The sequence below is a fragment of the Cetorhinus maximus genome, unplaced genomic scaffold (genome assembly GCF_964194155.1).
Source record: "Cetorhinus maximus unplaced genomic scaffold, sCetMax3.hap1.1 HAP1_SCAFFOLD_314, whole genome shotgun sequence".
Taxonomy (NCBI): domain Eukaryota; kingdom Metazoa; phylum Chordata; class Chondrichthyes; order Lamniformes; family Cetorhinidae; genus Cetorhinus; species Cetorhinus maximus.
Window position 1 is genome coordinate 381,964 of NW_027596264.1, and position 24,549 is coordinate 406,512.

The window sequence follows — 24,549 nt, forward strand, 5'->3', positions numbered from 1 at the left end:
AGGCAGTGCATTCCAAACCCTAACTGCTCGCTGTGTGAAAAAAACATTTGCTCACCTCGCATTTACTTTGTTTGCAAAACACTTTGAAACTGTGCCCTCTGGTTCTTGACTTGTTGACGATTTTGAACAGTTTCTCCCTATATACTCTGTCCAGACCCCTCATGATTTTTAAATCTTCCATCAATTCTCCTCACTCCCAACTGCTCCAATCTTTCCTCATTACTGTAACACCTCATCCCTGGAGCCATTCTTGTAGTCCTCTTCTGCACTCCAATGCGCTCACAACTGTCCTATAGTGTGGCGCCCAGAACTGTGCACAGTACTCCAGCTGAGATCTAACCATTATCTTATCTAAGTTCATCATAACCTCCCTGCTCTTGTACTCTATGTCCCTGTTAATGAAGTTTAGAATACTGCATGCTTTAGAAACAGCTCTCTCTACCTGTCCTGCCACCTTTAATAACTTATGTACATATACACCCAGGTCTCTCTGCTCCTGCACACCCTTTAGAATACTATCCTTGCAAGGTAGTTTCATATTTTTGGGATAAAATACTTGAGGAAGGATCTGAAGGGCTTTGGAGATGGTGTGAGATTGGACTGGCTGGACCGGCATCAGGGAGGAGAGACTTCAGTTAATGTGGAGAGACTGAAGTCTCTATTAAATCTTCTCCTGAGAGCAGAGAAGACTAAGAGGAGATTTATTGGAGGCATTCAACATCATGAAAAGTTTCACCGTCTCCCCACTGGCAGGAGTTTTGCTGACCAGAGGACATAGATTGAAGATAAAGGCTAAAAGGTCCAGAGATAAGGAGAAGTGATTCCCCGCAGTGAGATGTTGTGAACTGGAACCTGCTGTCTGAATGGAGCGGACAAATAGGAATTCAATAATTATTGAAGGCAAAAAATTCCACCATTCTGTTTCCCAAGTCTTCCCTTGGAAGTGCTCGTTGCGTAAAGTACTGACTCCCTCATACCTATTCCTACGACAATCTGATAGTGACCTCCCTGCACCAGGTTGAATGTTGTTTCTCAGCTTCTACGGGAAGGGATGACTCCAGGGCAAAAAACTATTTTAGAAAAATATCCCTGTGCAAATATGTTCCCTGCCTAAGGATTCATTTAGCAGTTTTGGAACCCGTCCATGAGATTTCGGTCTGTTTCAAGTGGACCTCAATCGCACTCTCTCATCTCTGAACCTGAAGGTCGCGGGCCCAGGAAAATATTTCAGAGATTTGAGCCCCATGACATAGCGCTTAACACTTTGGCTCCAGTTATGCATCGCACCCTCAGTCCTGGTCCTCCGACACTGCAGCACTCCCTCAGTACGAACCCTCCGACACTGCAGCACTCCCTCAGTACTGACCTTCTGACCGTGCAGCAGTCCCTCATTCCTGACCCTCTGATAGCGCAGCGCTACCTCAGCATTGCCCCTCTGACAGTGGAGCACTCCCTCAGCACTGTCACTCCAACAGTGCGGTGCTCCGTCAGTACTGTCGCTCTGACAGTACAGCACTCGGGCAGTGCCAACATTCTAACAGTACACCATATTATTGTACTGTTGCAGCATAGTGATTGTTTTCATGTGCTAGTATTTCAGAGACCTGGAAGTTGAGAGACCTGGAACTTGAGTTCAAATCCCATCTGGACACTTTGCAAATGGAAATTGAAGTAATTAAGATATTCGGCATTAAAGGCTGGTATCTGAAGTGCAGGATTTGACAGTATTGCATTCTCATGGAAATCCATCTGGATCACTAATACCCTTTCGAGCAGAAAATCTAGTGGCCTTAGCCCATCTGGCCATTCTGTCACTCCAAACCCACAGCAATGTGCTTGACTCATGACTACCCCCTGAATTGCCCTCATAACATACTTAGTTATATTGAACAGTGACAGAAAAACTTCAATCAGAATAAGGATGGTGAACTTCCAAGCATCGACCGAGGCACCAGAAATGAAAATGGAGCACACACTGGGTATTGTGGCACGACCATGGTGCTCAGTGGGATAGATTGAGAACAGATCTAATTAATTAATCTAATTAATTTGGGATTAATACAGGAGTGTAAGGAAGCAATGGGCACAAGCTGTGATTGATTCATGGGTTGATTCAGGGGTATGGTGTGAGAGGGGGACAGAGGGATTCATGTGGTTTTGATAGAGGACAGTAGGAGATTAGCAGAATGTTAGTATTAGTTTGGGATTGATACAGGGCTTTGATTAGAGAGAGGGAGAGAAAGTGGAATGAGTCTGGGATTGATACAGGGCTTTGATGTGACAGCGATTGACAGTGGAATGAGTCTGGGATTGATACAGGGCTATGATGAGAGAGAGAAAGTGCAATGAGTCCTTAACTCCCACTCTCTGCTCTCTGCCCTACGACCCTTTACTCCCACTGTCTGCTCTCTGCCCAACGATCCTTAACTCCCACTGTCCGCTCTCTGCCCAACGATCCTTAACTCCCACTGTCCGCACTCTGCCCAACGATCCTTAACTCCCACTGTCTGCTCTCTGCCCAATGACCCTTAACTCCCACTGTCTGCTCTCTGCCCAACGATCCTTAACTCCCACTGTCTGCTCTCTGCCCAACAATCCTTAACACCCACCATCCGCTCTGTGCCCAACGACCCTTAACTCCCACTGTCTGCTCTCTGCCCAACGATCCATCACTCCAACTGTCTGCTCTCTGCCCAACGATCCTTAACTCCCACTGTCCGCTCTCTGCCCAACGTCCCTTAACTCCCACTGTCTCCATTCTGCCCAATGACCCTTAACTCCCACTGTCCGCTCTCTGCCCAACGGCTCTTAACTCGCACTGTCTGCTCTCTTCCCAAAGATTCTTAACTCCCACTGTCCGCTCTCTGCCCAATGACCCTTAACTCCCACTGTCCACTCTCTGCCAACGACCCTTAACTCCCACTGTCTGCTCTCTGCCCAACGATTCTTAACTCCCACTGTCCGCTCTCTGCCCAACGATCCTTAACTCCCACTACCCGCTCTCTGCCCAACGACCCTTAACTCCCACTATCTGCTCTCTGCCCAACGACCCTTAACTCCCACTGCCAGGTCTGGGGCCAAAAACCCTTAACTCTCACTGTCCACTCTCTGCCCAACGACCCTTAACTCTCACTGCCTACTCTCTGCCCAACGACCCTTAACTCCCACTGTCCGCTCTCTGCCCAACGATCCTTAACTCCCACTTTCTGCTCTCTGCCCAATGACCCTTAACTCCCACTGTCCACTCTCTGCCAACGACCCTTAGCTCCCACTGTCTGCTCTCTGCCCAACGACCCTTAACTCCTGCTGTCTGCTCTCTGCCCAACGATTCTTAACTCCCACTGTCCGCTCTCTGCCCAACGACCCTTAACTCCCACTGTCTGCTCTCTGCCCAACGACCCTTAACTCCCACTGTCTGCTCTCTGCCCAACGATCCTTACCTCCCACTGTCTGCTCTCTGCCCAACGACCCTTACCTCCCACTGTCTGCTCTCTGCCCAACGATCCTTTACTTCCACGGTCCGCTCTCTGCCCAACGACCCTTAACTCACACTGTCCACTCTCTGCCCAACGACACTAAACTCCCACTGTCTGCTCTCTGCCCAACGACACTTAACTCCCACTGTCTGCTCTCTGCCCAACGACCCTTAACTCCCACTTTCTGCTCTCTGCCCAACTACCCTTAACTCCCACTTTCTGCTTTCTGCCCAACGACACTTAACACCCACTTTACGCTTTCTGCCCTACGATTCTTAACTCCCACTTTCCACTCTATGCCCAACGATTCTTAACTCCCACTGTCTCCTCTCTGCCCTACGACCCATTACTCCCACTGTCTGCTCTCTGCCCAACGATTCTTAACTCCCACTGTCTCCTCTCTGCCCTACGACCCATTACTCCCACTGTCTGCTCTCTGCCCAACGATTCTTAACTCCGACTGTCCGCTATCTGCCCAACAACCCTTAACTCCCACTGTCTGCTCTCTGCCCAATGATCCTTAAGTCCCACTGACCGCTCTCTGCGTAACAACAATTAACTCCCACTGTCCGCTCTCCGGCCAATGATCCTTAACTCCCACTGTCTGCTCTCTGCCCAACGATCCTGGACTCCCACTGTCCTCTCTCTGTCCAACGATCCTTAACACCCACTGTCCGCTCTCTGCCCAACGATCCTTTACTCGCACTCTCTGCTCTCTTCCCAACGACCCTTAACTCCCACTGTCTGCTCTCTGCCCAACGATCCTTAACTCCCACTGCCCGTTCTCTGCCCAACGACGCTTAACTCCCACTATCTGCTCTCTGCCCAACGACCCTTAACTCCCACTTCCAGGTCTGGACCCAAAAACGCTTAACTCTCACTGTCCACTCTCTGCCCAACGACCCTTAACTCCCACTGTCTGCTCTCTGCCCAACGATCTTTAACTCCCACTTTCTCCTCTCTGCCCAACGATCCTTAACTCCCACTGTCTGCTCTCTGCCCAACGATCCTTAACTCCCACTGTCTGCTCTCTGCCCTAGGACCTTTTACTCCCACTGTCTGCTCTCTGCCCAACGATTCTTAACTCCCACTGTCTGCTCTCTGCCCAACGATCCATAACTCCCGCTGTCCGCTCGCTGCCCAACGATCGTTAACTCCCACTGTCTGCTCTCTGCCCAACGACCCTTAACTCCCACTGTCCGCCTCTGCGCAACGACCATTAACTCTCACTGTCTGCTTTCTGCCCAACGACCCCTTAACACCCACTGTCTGCTCTCTGCCCAACGACCCTTAACTCCCACTTTCGTCTTCTGCACAACGATCCTTAACTCCCTCTGTCCGCCTCTGCGCAACGACGCTTAACTCCCACTGTCTGCTCTCCGACCAACGATCATGAACACCCACTGTCTGCTCGCCGCCCAACGATCCTTAACTCCCACTGTCTGCTCTCTGCCCAACGATCCTGGACTCCCACTGTCCTCTCTCTGTCCAACGATCATTAACACCCACTGTCCGCTCTCTGCCCAACGATCCTTTACTCGCACTCTCTGCTCTCTTCCCAACGACCCTTAACTCCCACTGTCTGCTCTCTGCCCAACGATCCTTAACTCCCACTTTCTGCTCTCTGCCCAATGACTCTTAACTCCCACTATCTGCTCTTTGCCCAACGATCCTAAACTCCCACTGTCCGCTCTCTGCCCAACGAGCTTTAATTCCCACTTTCTCCTCTCTGCCCAACGATCCTTAACTCACACTGTCTGCTCTCTGCCCAACGATTCTTAACTCCCGCTGTCCGCTCTCTGCCCAACGATCCTTAACTCCCACTGTCTGCTCTCTGCTCAACGATCCTGGACTCCCACTGTCCTCTCTCTGTGCAACGATCCTTAACACCCACTGTGGGCTCTCTGCCCAACGATCCTTTACTCCCACTGTCTGCTCTCTGCCCAACAATTCTTAACTCCCACTGTCTGCTCTCTGCCCAACGATCCTTAACTCCCACTGTCTGCTCTCTGCCCAACGACCCTTAACTCCCACTGTCCGCCTCTGCGCAACGACCCTTAACTCTCACTGTCTGCTTTCTGCCCAACGACCCCTTAACTCCCACTGTCTGCTCTCTGCCCAACGATCCTTTACTCCCACTGTCTGCTCTCTGCCCAACAATTCTTAACTCCCACTGTCTGCTCTCTGCCCAACGATCCTTAACTCCCACTGTCTGCTCTCTGCCCAACGACCCTTAACTCCCACTGTCCGCCTCTGCGCAGCGACCCTTAACTCTCACTGTCTGCTCTCTGCCCAACGACCCTTAACTCCCACTTTCGTCTTCTGCGCAACGATCCTTAACTCCCTCTGTCCGCCTCTGCGCAACGACGCTTAACTCCCACTGTCTGCTCTCCGACCAATGATCCTGAACACCCACTGTCCGCTCTCCGCCCAACGATCCTTAACTCCCACTGTCTGCTCTCTGCCCAACGATCCTGGACTCCCACTGTCCTCTCTCTGTCCAACGATCATTAACACCCACTGTCCGCTCTCTGCCCAACGATCCTTTACTCGCACTCTCTGCTCTATTCCCAACGACCATTAACTCCCACTGTCCGCTCTCTGCCCAACGACCCTTAACTCCCACTGTCCGCTCTCTGCCCAACGACACTTAACTCCCACTGTCCGCTCTCTGCCCAACGACCCTTAACTCCCACTATCTGCTCTCTGTCCAACGACCCTTAACTCCCACTGTCCGCTCTCTGCCCAACGATCCTTAACTCCCACTTTCTGCTCTCTGCCCAATGACCCTTAACTCCCACTGTCTGCTCTTTGCCCTACGATCCTAAACTCCCACTGTCCGCTCTCTGCCCAACGAGCTTTAATTCCCACTTTCTCCTCTCTGCCCAACGATCCTTAACTCACACTGGCTGCTCTCTGCCCAACGATTCTTAACTCCCGCTGTCCGCTCTCTGCCCAACGATCCTTAACTCCCACTGTCTGCTCTCTGCCCAACGATCCTGGACTCCCACTGTCCTCTCTCTGTGCAACGATCCTTAACACCCACTGTCCGCTCTCTGCCCAACGATCCTTTACTCGCACTCTCTGCTCTCTTCCCAACGACCATTAACTCCCACTGTCTGCTCTCTGCCCAACGATCCTTTACTCCCACTGTCCGCTCTCTGCCCAACAACCCTTAACTCCCACTGTCCGCTCTCTGCACAACGACACTTAACTTCCACTGTCTGCTCTCTCCCCAACGACCCTTAACTCCCACTGTCTGCTCTCTGCCCAACGACCCTTAACTCCCACTGTCTGCTCTCTGCCCAACGATCCTTAACTCCCACTGCCCGCTCTCTGCCCAAAAACCCTTAACTCTCACTGTCCACTCTCTGCCCAACGACCCTTAACTCCCACTGCCAGGTCTGGGCCCAAAAACCCTTAACTCTCATTGTCCACTCTCTGCCCAACGACCCTTAACTCCCACTGTCTGCTCTCTGCCCAACGACCCTTAACTCCCACTTTCCGCTCTCTGCCCAACGATCCTTAACTCCCACTTTCTGCTCTCTGCCCAATGACCCTTAACTTCCACTGTCTGCTCTCTGCCCAATGATCGTAAACTCCCACTGTCCACTCTCTGCCCAACGAGCTTTAATTCCCACTTTCTCCTCTCTGCCCAACGATTCTTAACTCCCACTGTCTGCTCTCTGCCCAACGACCCTTAACTCCCACTGTCCGCCTCTGCGCAACGACCCTTAACTCTTACTGTCTGCTTTCTGCCCAACGACCCCTTAACTCCCACTTTCGTCTTCTGCGCAACGATCCTTAACTCCCACTGTCCGCCTCTGCGCAACGACGCTTAACTCCCACTGTCTGCTCTCCGACCACCGATCATTAACACCCACTGTCCGCTCTCTGCCCAACGATCCTTTACTCGCACTCTCTGCCCTCTTCCCAACGACCATTAACTCCCACTGTCTGCTCTCTGCCCAACGATCCTTTACTCCCGCTGTCCGCTCTCTGCCCAACGACCCTTAACTCCCACTGTCCGCTCTCTGCCCAACGACACTTAACTCCCACTGTCCGCTCTCTCCCCAACGACCCTTAACTCCCACTGCCCACTCTCTGCCCAATGACCCTTAACTCCCACTATCTGCTCTCTGCCCAACGATCCTTAACTCTCACTGCCAGGTCTGGGCCCAAAAACTCTTAACTCTCATTGTCCACTCTCTGCCCAACGACACTTAACTCCCACTGTCCGCCTCTGCGCAACGACCCTTAACTCTCACTGTCTGCTTTCTGCCCAATGACCCCTTAACTCCCACTGTCTGCTCTCCGCCCAACTCCTCAGTCAGGCAGCTACCGACTGTTCTGTCTGGTTCACTGTCACTTTCTCCTTTTACCGATTTGCGGCCATTTGTTGCCAGAGACTGATAAAAAATACTGCACTGAGAAAACTGCGGCTGGGTTTCTAGCAATAACCTGCGTTTTGCTCTGTTTAAAAAATTTCCCGTACTACTTTACACTTGAACCCCAATGGACAAATGAACACGTACCATGGTTCTGTGAGGTAAAGGCAAAATATTTCACTGAGCCTGGATGGATTGGATTTGACTGGTTCGATACGGCTTCAACTCCACTGCTCCCAATCGCTTTCATCCTGTTACTCAACGCTTTGACCGTCAGACACATTTTAGTGTCCAGTCGAGTCCGTAAGGGACTGAGGGGTCGGAGCCAGGGAGAGAATGGCAGTGACCCAGAGATGGAGAGCAGGAGGAGGTATGTGATTTTACTCTTCACCATTTCCGGCAGCTTCATTCTCCTGTGGTCGGTTTATGTTGTAGAATTCTTATATCATAACATCACAGGAACAGATCCCAGGGATTACAACGATTCAGAAAATATATTTGAAAATGTAGGTGACATGCTGCAGGTTTTGAACTGCTGCACCAACACATTTATTTATGGGGCGACCCAGTCCAGGTTTAGGGAGCAGTTGAAGATGGCGGTAAAATATCCGGTTACGTCAATTGTTCAATTAATTGAAAAATGAAACTGAGAGGGGGCAGAGACAAGTCCATGATTGAATTATGTATGAATATATTTTTACATGCATGAATATAAGCGGAATATACATTAGCTGAGATGGCTAAAGCCTTGGTGGGAAAGCAATTTTGAAAGGAGATCCTTTGTAGAGCTAGAGAGGCAGAGAGGGGTGGGGAAGGTAGTCAAGAGTAAGATCAATGTCGGAGCAATTAAAATTGGGGATGCACATGAGGACAGAATTGGATTAGCACAGATATCCCGGAGCGCTGTGCGGCTGAAGGAGATTAAAGTGATAGGGCCATGGAGGGATTTGTAAACAAAGGAAGGGGGAGAAAATGCAATCAATGAGTTGCTTGACTGGGAGGCAATGTCGCTCACCCATAACAGAGCGAGGGGGGAATTGGACTACCTGTGCGTTACAACACGGGCAGAAGGGTTTCAGATGGCCTCCTGTTTACTAGTGTAAAATGTAGGAGCTGAGAAAGAAGCACATTGGAATAACTTAGTCTAGAGGAGGCAAAAACATGAATGAGGGTTCCCGCAGCGGATCAGCCGAGACAGGCGTAAGTTCAGGTTCCGTTAAAAGCTGGAAGTAGGCCATCTTACCCATGACATGAATGTACAACACAGGCTCAAACGTGGTTGACTCTTAACTGCCCCCTGAAATAGGCTAGCAAGCCATTCGATTCAAGGGCAGATGGGGAAGGGCAATGAAGGCTGTCCTTGTCGGAGATGCACCGATCCCCCCATGACATTTAACATTTGGAAAATGTGAATCTGCAGTTGTGGCGAGGCTGGCTGAATCTCAGAATGCGGACAAGGAGAACGATGGGGGGCGGGGGTCAGTAGCTTAAAGCAAAATGGAATTGGATCGGGGATCGAGAACAACGGCCTCAGTCTTTCCCAAAACTGGATGTTGGGTAGGGAGCATCGCAGGGGTTGGGAGAAGTGACGCTGAAAGCTCCCATGTCGCCTTTGAATCGGGTCACTGAGGGGCAACGCACAGCTGAGGAATAGGATGGGGCCAAGGGGAAATCCTTGGCAGCGCCAGAGATAAGGCTCTGGCAGCAGGAGGTGAAGCAATTCCAACTGATTTGCTGGCTACCATGAGCTTTTTCTTATTCATTCATGGGATATGGGCATCACTGACTAAGCTGGCATTTATTGCCCATCCCTAATTGCCCTTGTTCAGAGGGTCAGGAGTCACATATAGGCCCAGGCCAGGTAAGGACAGAAGATTTCCTTCGCTAAAGGGCATTAGTGAACCAGATGGGTTTTTAGAATTTCAGACCTTCAATTCCAGGCTTTTATTTAATTCAATTCAATTTGCTACGGGGAGAATTTGAACCCAGATCCCCAGAACATTACCCTGGGTCTCTGGAATACCAGGATAGGGACAATGCCACTATGGCACCGACTCCCCCTATTAAGGCTTAGATTAAGAATAGGAAGACGTGATAGATAGCCATCCCAGCTGGATGTTAGTAAAGGGGCGTTGCAAGGGTGGATGTCAGGAGCTGCAGGCAGGTCGAGAAACCCCGAACAATCAACCCCCACAACACAGAGCCCACAAATCCCACTTAGGCCCCAAACCGCACTTTCACTGAACCCACAAATCCCACTGAACCCACAAATCCCACTAACACTGAATTCCCCAAATACCATGATCACCAAACCCACAAATCCTGCTAACATAAACCCCCAAATACCACTTTCATTGAACCCACAAATCCCACTGAACTCCTAAATCCCTTGAACACCAAACCCACAAATCTCACTCCCACTGAATCCCCAAATAGCACCAACACTTTGGCATCAACCTGCTAAAACTGAACTCCCAAATCCAACTAATACTGACCCCACAAATCCTACTAACACTTAGGCCCCAAAGAGCACATTCACAGAACCCACAAATCCCACTAACACTTAGGCCCCGAACCACACTTTAACTGAACCCACAAATCCCACCGAACCCATAAATCCCGCTAACACCGAACCCACACATTACATCCTACTGAACTCACAAATCCCACTGAACTGCGAAATCCCGATAACACCTAGGCCTCAAACCGCTAACGCTGAACCCCCAAATCCAACTAACACTGTACCCACAATCCAACTAATACTGAACCCAAAATCCAACTAACCCTGAACCCCCAAATCCAACTAACTCTGAACCCCCAAATCAAACTAACACCGAACCCCCAAATCCAACTAACACCAAAACCCCAAATCCAACTTACACCAAAACCCCAAATCCATCTAACATTGAACCCCCAATCCAACTAACACCGAACCCCCAAATCCAACTAACACCAAAACCCCAAATCCAACTTACACCAAAACCCCAAATCCATCTAACATTGAACCCCCAATCCAACTAACACTGAATCCCCAATCCAACTAACACTGAACCCCCAAATCCAACTCACATTGAATCCCAATCCAACTAACACTGAACCCCCAATCCAACTAACACTGAATCGCCAAATCCAACTAACACCGAAACCCCAAATCCAACTAACATTTAATCCCCCAACCCAACTAACACTGAACCCCCAAATCCAACTAACATTGAGCCCCCAATCCAACTAACACTGAACCCTCAATCCAAGTAACACTGACCCCACAAATCCCACTAACACTTAGGCCCCAAATCATAGTTTCACAGAACCCAAAAATCCCACTCACACAAGCCTCAAACCCTTAACAATGAACCTTCAACTATCACTGAACCCCCAAATGCCTCTAACACAGAACCCACAAATCCCGCTAACACCTAGGAACAAAACCGCACTTCGCTGAACCCACAAATCCCACTGAACCACCAAACCCCACTAACACTGAACCCACAAATCCCACTAACACTTAGGCCACCAACCCGCACATTCACCCAACCCACAAATCCCACTGACACTTAGAAAGCAAACCGCACTTCATTGAACCCCACAATCCCACTAACACTGAACCCTCAAATCCCACCAGACTCCTAAATCCCAAACTGCACTTCACTGGACCCACAAATTCCACTGAACCCACAAATCCCACTAACACTTAGGCCCCCAACAACTCATTCCCTGAACCCACAATTCCCGCTGAACCCCACAATCCCACTGACACTGAGCCCACAAATCCCACTAACACCTTGGAACCGAACCACATGTTCACTGAAACCCCAAATCCTACTGAAACCCCAAAAACCACTGACTCTGAACCCACAAATTCCTCTTCGGCCCCAATCCGCACTTTCACTGAAACCACAAATCCCACTGAACCGCTAAATCCCACTAACGCTTAGGTCTCAAACCGCTAACACTGAACCCCGAAATCCAACAAACACTGAACCCCCAATCCAATTAAAACGGAACCCCCAATCCAACTAACAATAAACCCCCAAATCCAACTAACACTGACGCCCAAATCCAACTAACAACGAACCCCCAAATCCAACTAACACTGAACACCCCATCCAACTAACACTGACCCAACAAATCCCACTAACACTGAACCCCAAATCCAACTAACACTGAACCCCAAATCCAACTAACACTGAACCTCCCATCCAACTAACACTGAACCCCCAAATACAACTAACACCGAACCCCCAAATCCAACTAACACTGTCCCCACAAATCATACTTACACAGAACCCGTAAATCCTACTAACACTGAACCCCCATCCAACTAACACTGAGCCCCCAAACACCACTAACACAGAACCCACGAATCCCGCTAACACCTAGGAACCAAACTGCACTTCACTGAACCCACAAATCCCACTGAACCCCCGACCCCACTATCACTGAACCCACAAATCCCACTAACACTGAACCCACAAATATCACTAACACATAGTCCCCAAACCACGCTTCCAGTGAGCCCACACATCCCACTAATTCTTCGGTCTCAACCCGCTAACACTGAACCCCCATATCCAACTAACATTGACCCCACAAATCCTACTCGCACTTAGGCCCTAAATTGCACTGTCACAGAACCCACAAATCCCACTAACATTTAGGCCCCGAACCACACTTTTACTGAAACCACAAATCCCACCGAACCCCTAAATCCCACCAACACTGAACCCACAAATTACATCCCCACTGAACCTTCAAATCCCACTGAACCCACAAATCCAACTAACACTTAGGCCTGAAATCGCGCTATCACAGAACCCACAAATCCCACTAACACTTAGGCCCCAAACCGCGCTCTCATTGAACCCACAAATCCCACTGAACTGGTAAATCCCACTAACACTTAGACCTCAAACCCCTAACCCCAAATTAAACTAACACTGTACGCCCAATCCAACTAACACTGAACGCCCAAATCCAACTAACACTGAACCCCCAATCCAATAAAAACGGAACCCCCAAATCCAACTATCACCGGACCCCAAATCCAACTAACACTGAACCCCCTAATCCAACTAACAACGAACCCCCCAAATCCAACTAACACTGAACACCCCATCCAACTAACACTGACCCAACAAATCCAATTAACACTGAACACCCCATCCAACTAACACTGGCCCAACAAATCCAACTAACACTGAACACCCCATCCAACTAATACTGACCCAACAAATCCCACTAACACTGAACCCCAAATACAACTAACACTCAACCCCGCATCCAACTAACACTGAACCCCCAAATGCAACTAACACTGAACCCCCAAATACAACTAACACTGACCCCACAAATTGTATTTTCACAGAACCCACAAATCCCACTAACACTGAGCCTACAAATCCCACTGAACCCATAAATCCCACTAACACTGAACCCCTCCATCCAACTAAAACTGAGCCCCCAAATGCCACTAACACAGAACCCATAAATCCCGCTAACACCTAGGAACCAAACCGCACTTCTCTGAACCCCCAAACCTGACTATCACTGAACCCACAAATCCCACTAACACTGAACCCCCAAATACCACTAACACATAGTCCCCAAACCACACTTCCACTGAGACCACACATCCCAATAACACTTCGGCCTCAACCCACTAACACTGAACCCCCCATATCCAACTAACACTAACCCCACCAATTCTACTCGCACTTAGGCCCCAAACCGCGCTTTCATTGAACCCACAAATACCACTGAACTGGTAAATCCCACTAACACTTAGGCCTCAAACCTCTAACACAGGACCCCCAAATCCAACTAACACTGTACCCCTGATCCAACTAACACTGAACCCCCAAATCCAACTAACATTGAATCCCCAATCTAACTAACACTGAACCCACATATCCCACTGGCACTGAACTCACAAATACCACTGAACCCCCAAACCCCACTAACACTGAACCCACAAATCCCACCAGACCCCTAAATCCCAAACTGCACTTCACTGGACCCATAAATCCCACTAACAGTTAGGCCCCCAACCACACATTCACTGAACCCACAAATCCCACTGAACCCCACAATCCAACTGACACTGAGCCCACAAATCCCACTAACACCTTGGAACCGAACCACACATTCACTGAAACCCCAAATCCTACTGAAGCCCCAAATCCTACTGAAACCCCAAATACCACTAACACTGAACCCACAAATCACACTAACACCTAGGAAGCAAACCACACTTCACTGAACCCACAAATCCCACTGAAACCCAAAATCCCACTAACACTGAACCCACAAATTCCACTGAACCGCTAAATCCTGCTAACACTTGGGCCTCAATCCCATAACAATGAACCCACAACTCCAACTAACACTGAAACCACAATTCCCACTAACACTTAGGCCCCAAACCACATTTCACTGAACCCACAAATCCCACTGAACCCCGAAATCCCACTGGCACTGAGTGGCAATGCACAGCTGAGAAATAGGATGGGGCCAAGGGGGAAATCCTTGGCAGCGCCAGAGATAAGGCAGCAGGAGGTGAAGCAATTCCAACTGATTTGCTGGCTACCATGATTCGATAGAGAAAGAGTCTTGCTGCTCTTCAATGAAGAGGGAGTGTCACTGCTCTTCGATAAATAGAGAGCTTCGCTGCTCTCCGATGAAGAGTGTCTTGCTGCTCATCGATGGAGGGAGAGAGAGTCTCACTGTTCTTCAATAGAGAGAAAGTCTCGTTGGTCTCCGATGGAGAGAGAGCCTCGCTGTTCTTCGATGCAGAGGGATAGAGTCTCATTGCTCTTCGATGGAAAGAGAGAGAGAGTCTCGCTGCTCTTTGATGGGAAGTCTCACTGCTCTGTGCTGGAGAGAGAAAGAGTCTCGCTGCGCTATGAAGGCAAGAATGTCTCATTACTTTTCGATGGAAAGAGAGAGTCTCACTGCACTTCGATATTGAGAGTGTCTCACTGCTTTTCGATGCAGAGAGAGTCTCGCTGCTCTTCGACGGAGAGAGAGTCTCGCTGCTCTTCGATGGAGAGTGTCTCGCTGCTCTTTGGTGGAGAGGGAGAGTCTCACTGCTCTTCGATATTGAGAGAGTCTCACTGCTCTTTGATATTGAGAGAGTCTCACTGCTCTTTGATATTGAGAGAGTCTCACTGCTCTTTGATATTGAGAGAGTCTCACTGCTCTTTGATATTGAGAGAGTCTCACTGCTCTTCGATAGAGTCTAGCTGTTCTTCAATGGAGAGAGACAGAGTCTCACAGCTCTGCGATGGACAGAGTGCCTGGCTGCTCTTTGATAGAGAGAGGGTATTTTGCCGCTCTTCGATAGAAAGAGAGTTTCGCTGCTCGTCGATAGAGGGAGAGAGTCTCGCTGTTCTGCGATAGAGAGTCTCACTGCTCTTTGATGGAGAGAGAGCCTCGCTGCTCTTGGATGGAGAGAGAGAGAGAGAGTCTCACTGCTCTTCGAAGGAGAGGGAGTCTCACTGCTCTTTCATGAGGAGAGAGAGTCTCGCTGCTCTTTGATGGAGAGAGTGAGAGAGTCTTGCTGCTTTTCACTGGAGAGAGTCTCGTTACTCTTTGATCGAGAGGGTCTCGCTGCTCTTCGATGGAGAGAGTCTCGCTGCTCTTTGATGGAGAGGGAGAGTCTCACTGCTCTTCGATATTGAGAGAGTCTCACTGCTCTTTAATATTGAGAGAGTCTCACTGCTTTTTGATAGAGTCTCACTGCTCTTCGATAGAGAGAGTCTAGCTGTTCTTCAATGGAGAGAGATAGAGAGCTTCAGTGCTCTTCAATGGAGAGAGAGAGAGTCTCACAGCTCTGCAATGGAGAGAGAGATAGAGAGCTTCAGTACTCTTCAATGGAGAGGGAGAATCTCGCTGCTCTTCGATGATGGGAGATAGAGAGTCTCACTGCTCTTCGACACAGAGAGAGTCTTACCTCTCATCGATGGAGAGGGAAAATCTCGCTGCTCTTCGATGATGGGAGATAGAGAGTCTCACTGCTCTTCGACAGACAGAGAGTCTCTTCGATAGAGAGGGAGAATCTCGCTGTTCTTCAATGGAGGGAAAGCTGCTCTCCGATAGAGAGAGTCTCATTGCTCTTCGACAGATAATCTCGCTGCTCTTCGATGGAGGGAGAGAGACTTGCTGATCTTCCATGGAAAGAGAGAGTCTCACTGCTCTTTGGCAGAGAGAGAGTCTCGCTGCTCTTCCTTGGAGAGAGGGTCTCGCTGCTCTTTAATGGAGAGAGAGTCTTGATGCTCCCCAATAGAGAGAGTCTCGCTGCTCTTCGATGGAGAGGGAGAATCTCGCTGCTCTTCGATGGAGGGAAATAGAGATTTTCGCTGCTCTCCGATAGAGTCCCATTGCTCTTTGACAGAGAGAGAGTCTCCCTGCTCTTTGATGGAGTGAGGCTCTCGCTGCTCTTTGATGGAGGGAGAGAGACTTGCTGATCCTCCATGGAGAGAGAGAGCATCGCTGCTCTTCCTTGGAGAGAGGGCCTCGCTGCTCTTCAATGGAGAGAGAGTCTCGCTGCTCTTCAATGGGGAGAGTGTCTCACTGCTCTTCAATGGTTTGAAAAGGGTCCCTGCATTCAGCATATATACTGTATATGTTTGCAACAAATATCTTCTTTATCCAATAAATTTTAAAGCACAGTTGGTGAGCTATGTCAGTGCAGCAGCTGTTTGATACAAATTCTTTGTGAGATTGGCACCTGTATCACACAAACATCACCTGGAGGAACCTTTGTTATCTGTATAATTGATGGGAAGTCATTAACAGTAAGGACCGGGTGCATTTTTCACAATGCACTTCAACCACACCCATTCTTGTTTACTGGCACCGAGCAGAGTGAGATTGTGGGATTCATTACAGGCAAGAATTGAACTCCGGGTTTATGTGCAGTTGTTAACAAGATTGGTCGTGTATACATTAATTCAGCGTTAGCATCGAACGCACCTCGACCAAGACAAATCCGGTGGTACCAGTTAAAGGGACCAGTGACCCTGATACCTATCACCGTACACAGGGAGTGACGAGTCTCTTAGGTATGTGCTTGTGTGAAAACTGCTCATGCTGTCTTATGCCCAGCTCTTTCTCTGTTTGTTCCTACCTTTCACTGAACTTTTTGTCAGACTGAAGCAACTCAGTCACTAGATGTTCTGTGCCAGATTCCTGTAGATGTTTTGAGTGCTGCAATTCCTCCTCAGTTACTGTGTGACAGACCCAAGGGGCTGAAAAACCTCTTCCTGTGTAATAGGCTTTTGGGGCTGATTGACCTTCTCCTGTTCCTGTGTAACAGGCTCTAGGGGCTGAATAACCTCCCACTGTTCCTGTGTAATAGGCTCTAGGGGCTGAATAACCTTCCCCTGTTCCTGAGTAACTGACTCTAGGAGCTAAATAACCTCCCCCTGTTCCTGTGTAATAGGCTTTTGGGGCTGATTGACCTTCTCCTGTTCCTGTGTAACAGGCTCTAGGGGCTGAATAACCTTCCCCTGTTCCTGTGTAACTGGCTCTAGGGGCTGAATAACCTCCCCCTGTTCCTGTGTAATAGGCTTTTGGGGCTGATTGACCTTCTCCTGTTCCTGTGTAACAGGCTCTAGGGGCTGAATAACCTCCCCCTGTTCCTGTGTAATAGGCTTTTGGGGCTGATTGACCTTCTCCTGTTCCTGTGTAACAGGCTCTAGGGGCTGAATAACCTCCCCCTGTTCCTGTAACAGGCTCTAGGGGCTGAATAACCTCCCCCTGTTCCTGTGTAATAGGTTCTAGGGGCTGAATAACCTCCCCCTGTTCCTGTGTAACAGGCTCTAGGAGCTGAATGACATCCTCTTGTATTTGTATCCCAAATCCAGTCAAATAATCTTAATCTGAAAAATAATTCCTCTTGCATTTTCTGGATTCCACCAAACCCAACTTGTTTATTTTATTTTACAGGTGCTTCGAGCATGAAGATATTTTCTCAAAGAAACTTTTGTTTGAAATCATTTCTCAAAAGGAAATGGTTGTTTGTTGTTGCCCCCTTGTTAATCTTTCCTCTGATCAGATATTTAAGCCAATACGGTGTTGAACATTGGCATTCTGCAAAGTTAAATGACCATTCCTTCCTCATGCTGCCCAACAGCAGCTGTGACACCAGTCCCCCATTCCTGGTCCTTCTGGTCACCAGTGCCCAAGACCAGTTGGAAGCTCGCTCGGTCATTCGCCAGACCTGGGGGCGAGCGCGGACAACCCATGGCAAGAGGGTGGTGAGCTACTTCCTGCTCGGGTACAGCCGGGAGCATCAGGAGCAGCTGCTGAAAGAAAGTTCACTGCACAAGGACATCATCCAGAAAAATTTCACCGACACTTATTACAACCTGACCACCAAGGTGCTGATGGGCCTGGAATGGGCGAGCCGATTCTGTCTGTCCACCTCCTTCGTGATGAAAACCGATTCCGACATGTTTGTCAACGCCGATCACCTGACCAAGCTCTTGTTGGGAATGAATCACACGGATATCTTCACCGGCTTCATCATGAGGAATTTTGGACCTGTCAGGGAGAAATCCAGTAAATGGTACGTCAGCGAACAGGAATATCCTCAGGAAACATACCCACCATTCTGCTCCGGCACTGGGTACATGCTTTCGGCCGATGTTGCCCACCGAGTCTGGAATATTTCCAGGACGGTCCCCCACTTTAAACTGGAGGATGTTTACGTCGGGCTGTGCTTGGCGGAGTTGAAGATCACACCAGTGGAAATCCACTCGGAGCAGAAGTTCCACAATTGGAATGTGAAGTTTTCTGTTTGCGGCTTCCGTAAACTCGTCACCTCTCACAGGGTGACACCCTACGAGCTGCTGATCTACTGGAAAGCACTGGAGGATGCAGCAGACGAGGCCTGTCCTGGAGATGGGTGAAGGGGGCCATCTTGAAGAGGCTTTTCACTGACACCTTCAAATAAGCGTGTTATCTTTGCAGGGCAACAGAAACAGCGTGCCTTATGGAGGTCAATTACCCAACTAAACTGTGTAATCTGGTTTGCTTATATACATACATACGTACATACACAAATGGCCACAAGAGGGTGCTATTTCACCCCTCCCTCCATTAAAAATGTGCACAATATTCAACATTTCTCAGAACTTATATAGATATGTTTTGCATTTATTTACAAATCCAACTTTGCTACTAGTTGAATAAAAATAAATTAAACTTATTTTTATCTGAATGCATGAAGCATCTCTAATAAGATAGATGAATTAGTGGCACAGATACAGATAAATGATTTAGATCTAATCACCATTACAGAAACACGGTTACGATGTGTTTGGGGGTTCAGTGATAGTGGGATTTGTGGATTCAGTGGTAGTGGGATTTGGGGGTTCAGTGATAGTCGGTTGGGGTTCAGTGAAAGTGGGGTTTCAGGCACAAGTGTCAGTGCGATTTGGGGGTTCAGTGGTAGTGGGGGTTGAGGCCTAAGTGTCAGTGGGATCTGAGGGTTCGGCGATAGTGGAATTTGAGGACTACCTCTCAGTGGGATTTGGGGGTCCAGTGATTGTGGGGTTGTGGGTCCTATGTTTTATTTGAATTTGGGGGTTCAGTGATAGTTGGGCTGGAGGCCTAAGATTTAGTTGGATTTGAGGTTCAGTGTCAGTGGGATTTGTGGGTTCAGGTGTTAGTGGGATTGAGGTGTTAGTGGGATTTGTGGGTTCAGTGAAAGTGTGCTTTGGGGCCTAAGTGTTAGTGGGATTTGGGGGTTCCGTGTTAGTTGGATATCGGGGTTCAGTGCTAGTGGGAGTTGTGGGTTCAGTGATAGGGGTTTGAGGCCTAAGTGCTCGTGGGATTTGTGGATTCTGTGACAGTGCAGTTTGGGGCCTAAGAGTTAGTGGGATTTGTGGGTTCTGTGATAGTGGGATTTGTGGGTTCCACGTTAGTGGGATTTGCGGGTTCCGTGTTAGTGGAATTTGAGGATTCCGTGTTAGTGGGTTTTGGGGATTCCGTGTTAGTGGGTTTTGGGGGTTCAGTGTTAGGGGTTTGAGGCCAAAATGTTAGGGGCCTAAGTGTCAGTGGGATTTGTGGGTTCAGTGATAGTTGGTTTGAGGTTCAGTGACAGTTGGTTTGTGGGTTTAGTGAGAGGGCAGTTAGAGGACTAAGTGTTAGTGAGATCGGGGAGTTCAGTGATAGTGGGATCTAGGGGTTTCTGTGTTAGTGGGATTTGGGGGTTCAGTGTTAGTGTGATTTAGGGGGTCAGTGATGGTGAGATTTAGGGGTTCTGTGTTAGTGAGATTTGGGGGTTCAGCGATAGTGGGATCTAGGGATTCTGCATTAGTGGGGTTTAGGGATTCTGTGTAAGTGGAATTTTGGGGTTCAATGTTAGTGGCATTTTGGGGTTCAGTGATAGTGGGATTTAGGGGTTTGATGTTAGTGGGACTTGGAGGGTTCAGTGATAGTGGGATTTAGGGGTTCTGCATTAGTGGGATTTAGGATTTCTGTTTCCGTGGGAATTGTGGGTTCAGTGATACTGGGTTTGAGGACAAAGTGTTAGTGGGATTTAGCGGTTCAGTGTTAGTGGGATTGAGGGGTTCAGTGGGATTTGTGGGTTCAGTGTTAGTGGTCTTAGGAGTTCAGTGGGAATTGTGGGTTCAGTGAAGTGCGGTTTTCGAGTTTCAGTGGGATTTGTGCGTTCCGTGCTAGAGGGATTTGTGGGTTCAGTGGGAATTGCGGGTTCAGTGGGAATTGCGGGTTCAGTGAAGTGCAGTTTGGTTCCTAGGTGGCAGCGGGATTCATGGGTTCTGTGATAGCATGATTTCAAGCCTAAGTGTTGGTTGGATCTGAGGGTTCAATGGGAATTGTGGGTTCAGTGAAGCGCGGTTTGTTTCCTAGATGTTAGTGGGATTTGTGGGATCAGTGTCTGTGGGAGTTAGGGGTTCAGTGGGATTTGTGGGTTCAATGAAAGTACGGTTTGTGGTCTAAGTGTTAGTGGGATTTGAGGGTTCAGTGTTAGTAGGATTTGTGGGTTCGGTGTTAGTGGGATTTAGGGGTTCAGTGGGATTTGTGGTTTCAGTGAAAGTGCGGTTTGAGGCCTAAGTGTTAGTGGGATTCGTGGATTCTGTGATATCACGATTTAAGGCGTAAGTGTTAGTTTGATTTGAGGGTTCAGTAGGATTTGTGGGCACAGTGAAGTGCCATTTGGTTCCCAGGTGTTAGTGGGATTTGTGTGTTTACTGTCACTGGGATTATGGGTTCAGTGGGATTTGTGGGTTCAGTGAAGTGCAGTTTGAGGGTCTCAGTGGGATTTCGGGTTCAGTGTTAGTTGGATTTGTGGGTTAAGTGTTAGTAGGATTGCGGGATTCAGTGGGACTTTTGGGTTCAGTGTTAGTGGAATTTGGGGTTTAGTTGGGCGGGATTTGTTGGTTGAGTGAAGTGCAGTTTGAGGGTTTCAGTGGGATTTGGAGTTCAGTGTTAGTGGGATTTAGGTGTCAGTGGGATTCGTGGGTTCAGTGAATGTGTGGTTTGGGGCCGAAGTGTTAGTGGGATTTGTGGGTTCATTGATAGCGCGATTTCAGGCCTAAGTGTTAGGTGGATCTGGGAGTTCAGTGGGATTTGTGGGTTCAGTGGAAATGCGGTTTGGTTCCTAGGTGTTAGTGGGATTTGTAGTTTCAGTGTCAGCGGGAATGCAGGGTTAAGTGGGATTTGTGGGTTCAATGAAAGTGCGGTTTGGGATCTAAGTGTTAGTGGGATTTGTGGGTTCAGTGAAGTGTGGTTTGCTTCCTAGGCGTCAGTGGGATTTAGGGGTTCAGTGAAAGTGTGGTTTTGGGGCCTCAGAGTTAGAGGTGTTTGGGGTTCAGTGGGATTGGGGTTCAGTGAATGTGTGGTTTGGCGCCTAAGTGTTAGTGGGATTTGTGTGTTCAATGTTAGTGGGACTTAGGGGTTCGTTGGGATCTCTGGGTTCAGTGTTCGTGGGATTTAGGGGTTCAGTGGGATTTGTGGGTTCAGTGGAAATGCGGTTTGGTTCCTCGGTGTTAGTGGGGTTTATGGTTTCAGTGTCAGCGGGAATTCGGGGTTAAGTGGGACTTGTGAGTTCAATGAAAGTGCAGTTTGGGATCTAAGTGTTAGTGGGATTTGTGGGATCAGTGAAATTTGGTTTGGTTCCTGGTTGTTAGTGGGATTTGTGGGTTCAGTGTCAGCGGGAATTTGGGATTCAGGGCGATTTGTGGGTTCAGTGAAGAGCGGTTTTAGAGTTTCAGTGGGATTTGTGGGTTCAGTGAATGTGTGGTTTGGAGCCTGAGTTTAGTGGGATTTGTGGGTTCAGTGTTAATGGGATTTAGGGTTTCAGTGGGATTTGTGGGTTCAGTGAAGTGCAGTTTGCGAGTCTCAGTGGGATTTGTGGTTTCCGTGCTAGAGGGATTTGTGGGTTCAGTGGGAAATTTTAAATTTTACATCTTCCATCAATTCTCCTCAGTCCCAACTGCTCCAATCTTTCCTCATTACTGAAGTGTCTCATCCCTGGAACCATTCTGGTAAACCTCTTCTGCACTCCCTCCAATGCGTTCACACCCTTCCTATAGTGTGGCATCCAGAACTATGCACAGTACTCCAGCTGAGGTCTAACCAGTGTCTTATATAAGTTCATCAGAACCTCCCTGCTCTTGTACTCTATGTCCCTATTAATGAAGTCGAGAATACTGCATGCTTTAGAAACAGCTCTCACTACCTGTCCTGCCAACTTCAATGGCTTATGCACATATCCACCCAAGACTCTCTGCTCCTGCACTCCCTTTAGAATAGTATCCTTACAAGATAGTTTCATATTTTTGGGATAAAATACATGAGGAAGGATCTGAAGGGCTTTGGAGAGGGTGTGAGATTAGACTGGCTGGACCGGCATCAGGGAGGAGAGACTTCAGTTAATGTGGAGAGACTGAAGTCTCTATTAAATCTCCTCCTGAGAGCAGAGAAGACTAAGAGGAGATTTAATGGAGGCATTCAACATCATGAAAAGTTTAAGGGTGATCCCACTGGCAGGATTATTGCTGACCAAAGGACATAGATTGAAGATAAAGGCTAAAAGGTCCACAGATAAGGAGAAGTGATTCCCCGCAGCGAGATGTTGTGAACTGGAACCTGCTGTCTGAATGGAGCGGACAAATAGGAATTGAAGAATTATTGAAGGCAAAACATTCCACCATTCTGTTTCCCAAGTCTTCCCTTGCAACTGCTCGTTGCGTAAAGTAATGACTCCCTCATACCTATTCCTACGACAATCTGATAGTGATCTCCCTGCACCAGATTGAATGTTGTTTGTCAGCTTCTACAGGAAGGGATGGCTCCAGGGCAAAAAACTATTTTAGAAAAATATCCCTGTGTAAATATGTTCCCTGCTTAAGGTTTCATTTAGCAGTTTTGGATCCCGTCCATGAGATTTCGGTCTGTTGCAAGTGGACCAGAATCGCACTCTCTCATCTCTGAACCTGAAGGTCGTGGGCCTAGGAAACTATTCGAGAGATTTCAACCCCATGACATAGCGCTTAACACTTTGGCACCAGTTATGCATCGCTCCCTCAGTTCTGGTCCTCTGACACTGCAGCACTCCCTCAGTGCTGACCCTCTGACACTGCAGCACTCCCTCAGTACAAACATTCTGGCCGTGCAACAGTCCCTCATTCCTGACCCGCTGATAGTGCAGCGCTACCTCAGCACTGCCCCTCTGACAGTGCAGCACTCCCTCAGTACTGTCACTTCAACAGTGCAGTGCTGTGACAGTACAGCACTCGGGCAGTGCCAACATTCTAGCAGTACAAGATATTATTGTACTGTTGCAGCATAGAGATTGCTTTCATGTGCTAGTATTCCAGAGACCTGGAATTTGAGTTCAAATCCCATCTGGACACTTTGTAAATAGAAATTGAAGTAATTAAGATATTAGGCAATAAAGGCTGGTATCTGAAGTGAAGGATTTGACAATATTGCATTCTCATGGTAACCCATCTGGATCACTAATACCCTTTCGAGCAGAAAATCTTGTGGCCTTAGCCCATCTGGCCAATCAGTCACTCCAAACTCACAGCAATGTGCTTGACTCATGACTACCCCCTGAATTGCCCTCATAACATACTTAGTTACATTGAACAGTGACAGAAAAGCATCGGAATAAGGATGGTGAACTTCCAAGCATCGACCGAGGCACCAGAAATGAAAATGGATCACACACTGGGTATTGTGGCACGATCATGGTGCTCAGTGGGATAGATTGAGGACAGATCTAGTAGCTCAAAATCAGGCATCAAAACACTGGGTAATAGGACTAACTTGGGATTAATACAGAAGTGTAAGGAAGCAGTGGGCGCAGGCTGTGATTGATTTAGGGGTATGGAGTGAGAGGGGGACAGAGGGATTATTCTGGGTTTGATAGGGGACGGTAAGAAATGAGCAGAATGTTAGGATTAGTTTGGGATTGATACAGGGCTATGATGAGAGAGAGAGATAGTGGAATGAGTCTGGGATTGATACAGGTACTTGATGACAGAGAGTGACAGTGGAATGAGTTTGGGATAAATACAGGGCAATAATGAGACAGAGAGAGAGACAGTGGAATGAGTCTGGTATTGATACAGGGCTATGATGAGAGAGGAAGTGGAATGAGTTAGGAATTGATACAGGGCTATGATGAGAGAGGAAGTGGAATGCAT

The 24,549-nt window shown here is 48.5% G+C and overlaps 1 protein-coding gene across 1 annotated transcript; it reads left to right on the top strand.

The window, feature by feature from the left end:
- The first annotated feature begins 17,823 nt into the window (after window positions 1-17,823).
- Window positions 17,824-18,777, top strand: LOC144673209 (beta-1,3-galactosyltransferase 5-like). The gene has a single exon (XM_078535156.1). It carries the CDS (start codon window positions 17,824-17,826, stop codon window positions 18,775-18,777), a length of 954 nt encoding a protein of 317 aa, XP_078391282.1.
- Window positions 18,778-24,549: the final 5,772 nt, after the last annotated feature.

Excerpts from the sequence above, each read along its gene's own strand:
- LOC144673209 (XM_078535156.1), top strand. The coding sequence starts at position 17,824 with ATGAAGATATTTTCTCAAAGAAACTTTTGTTTGAAATCATTTCTCAAA.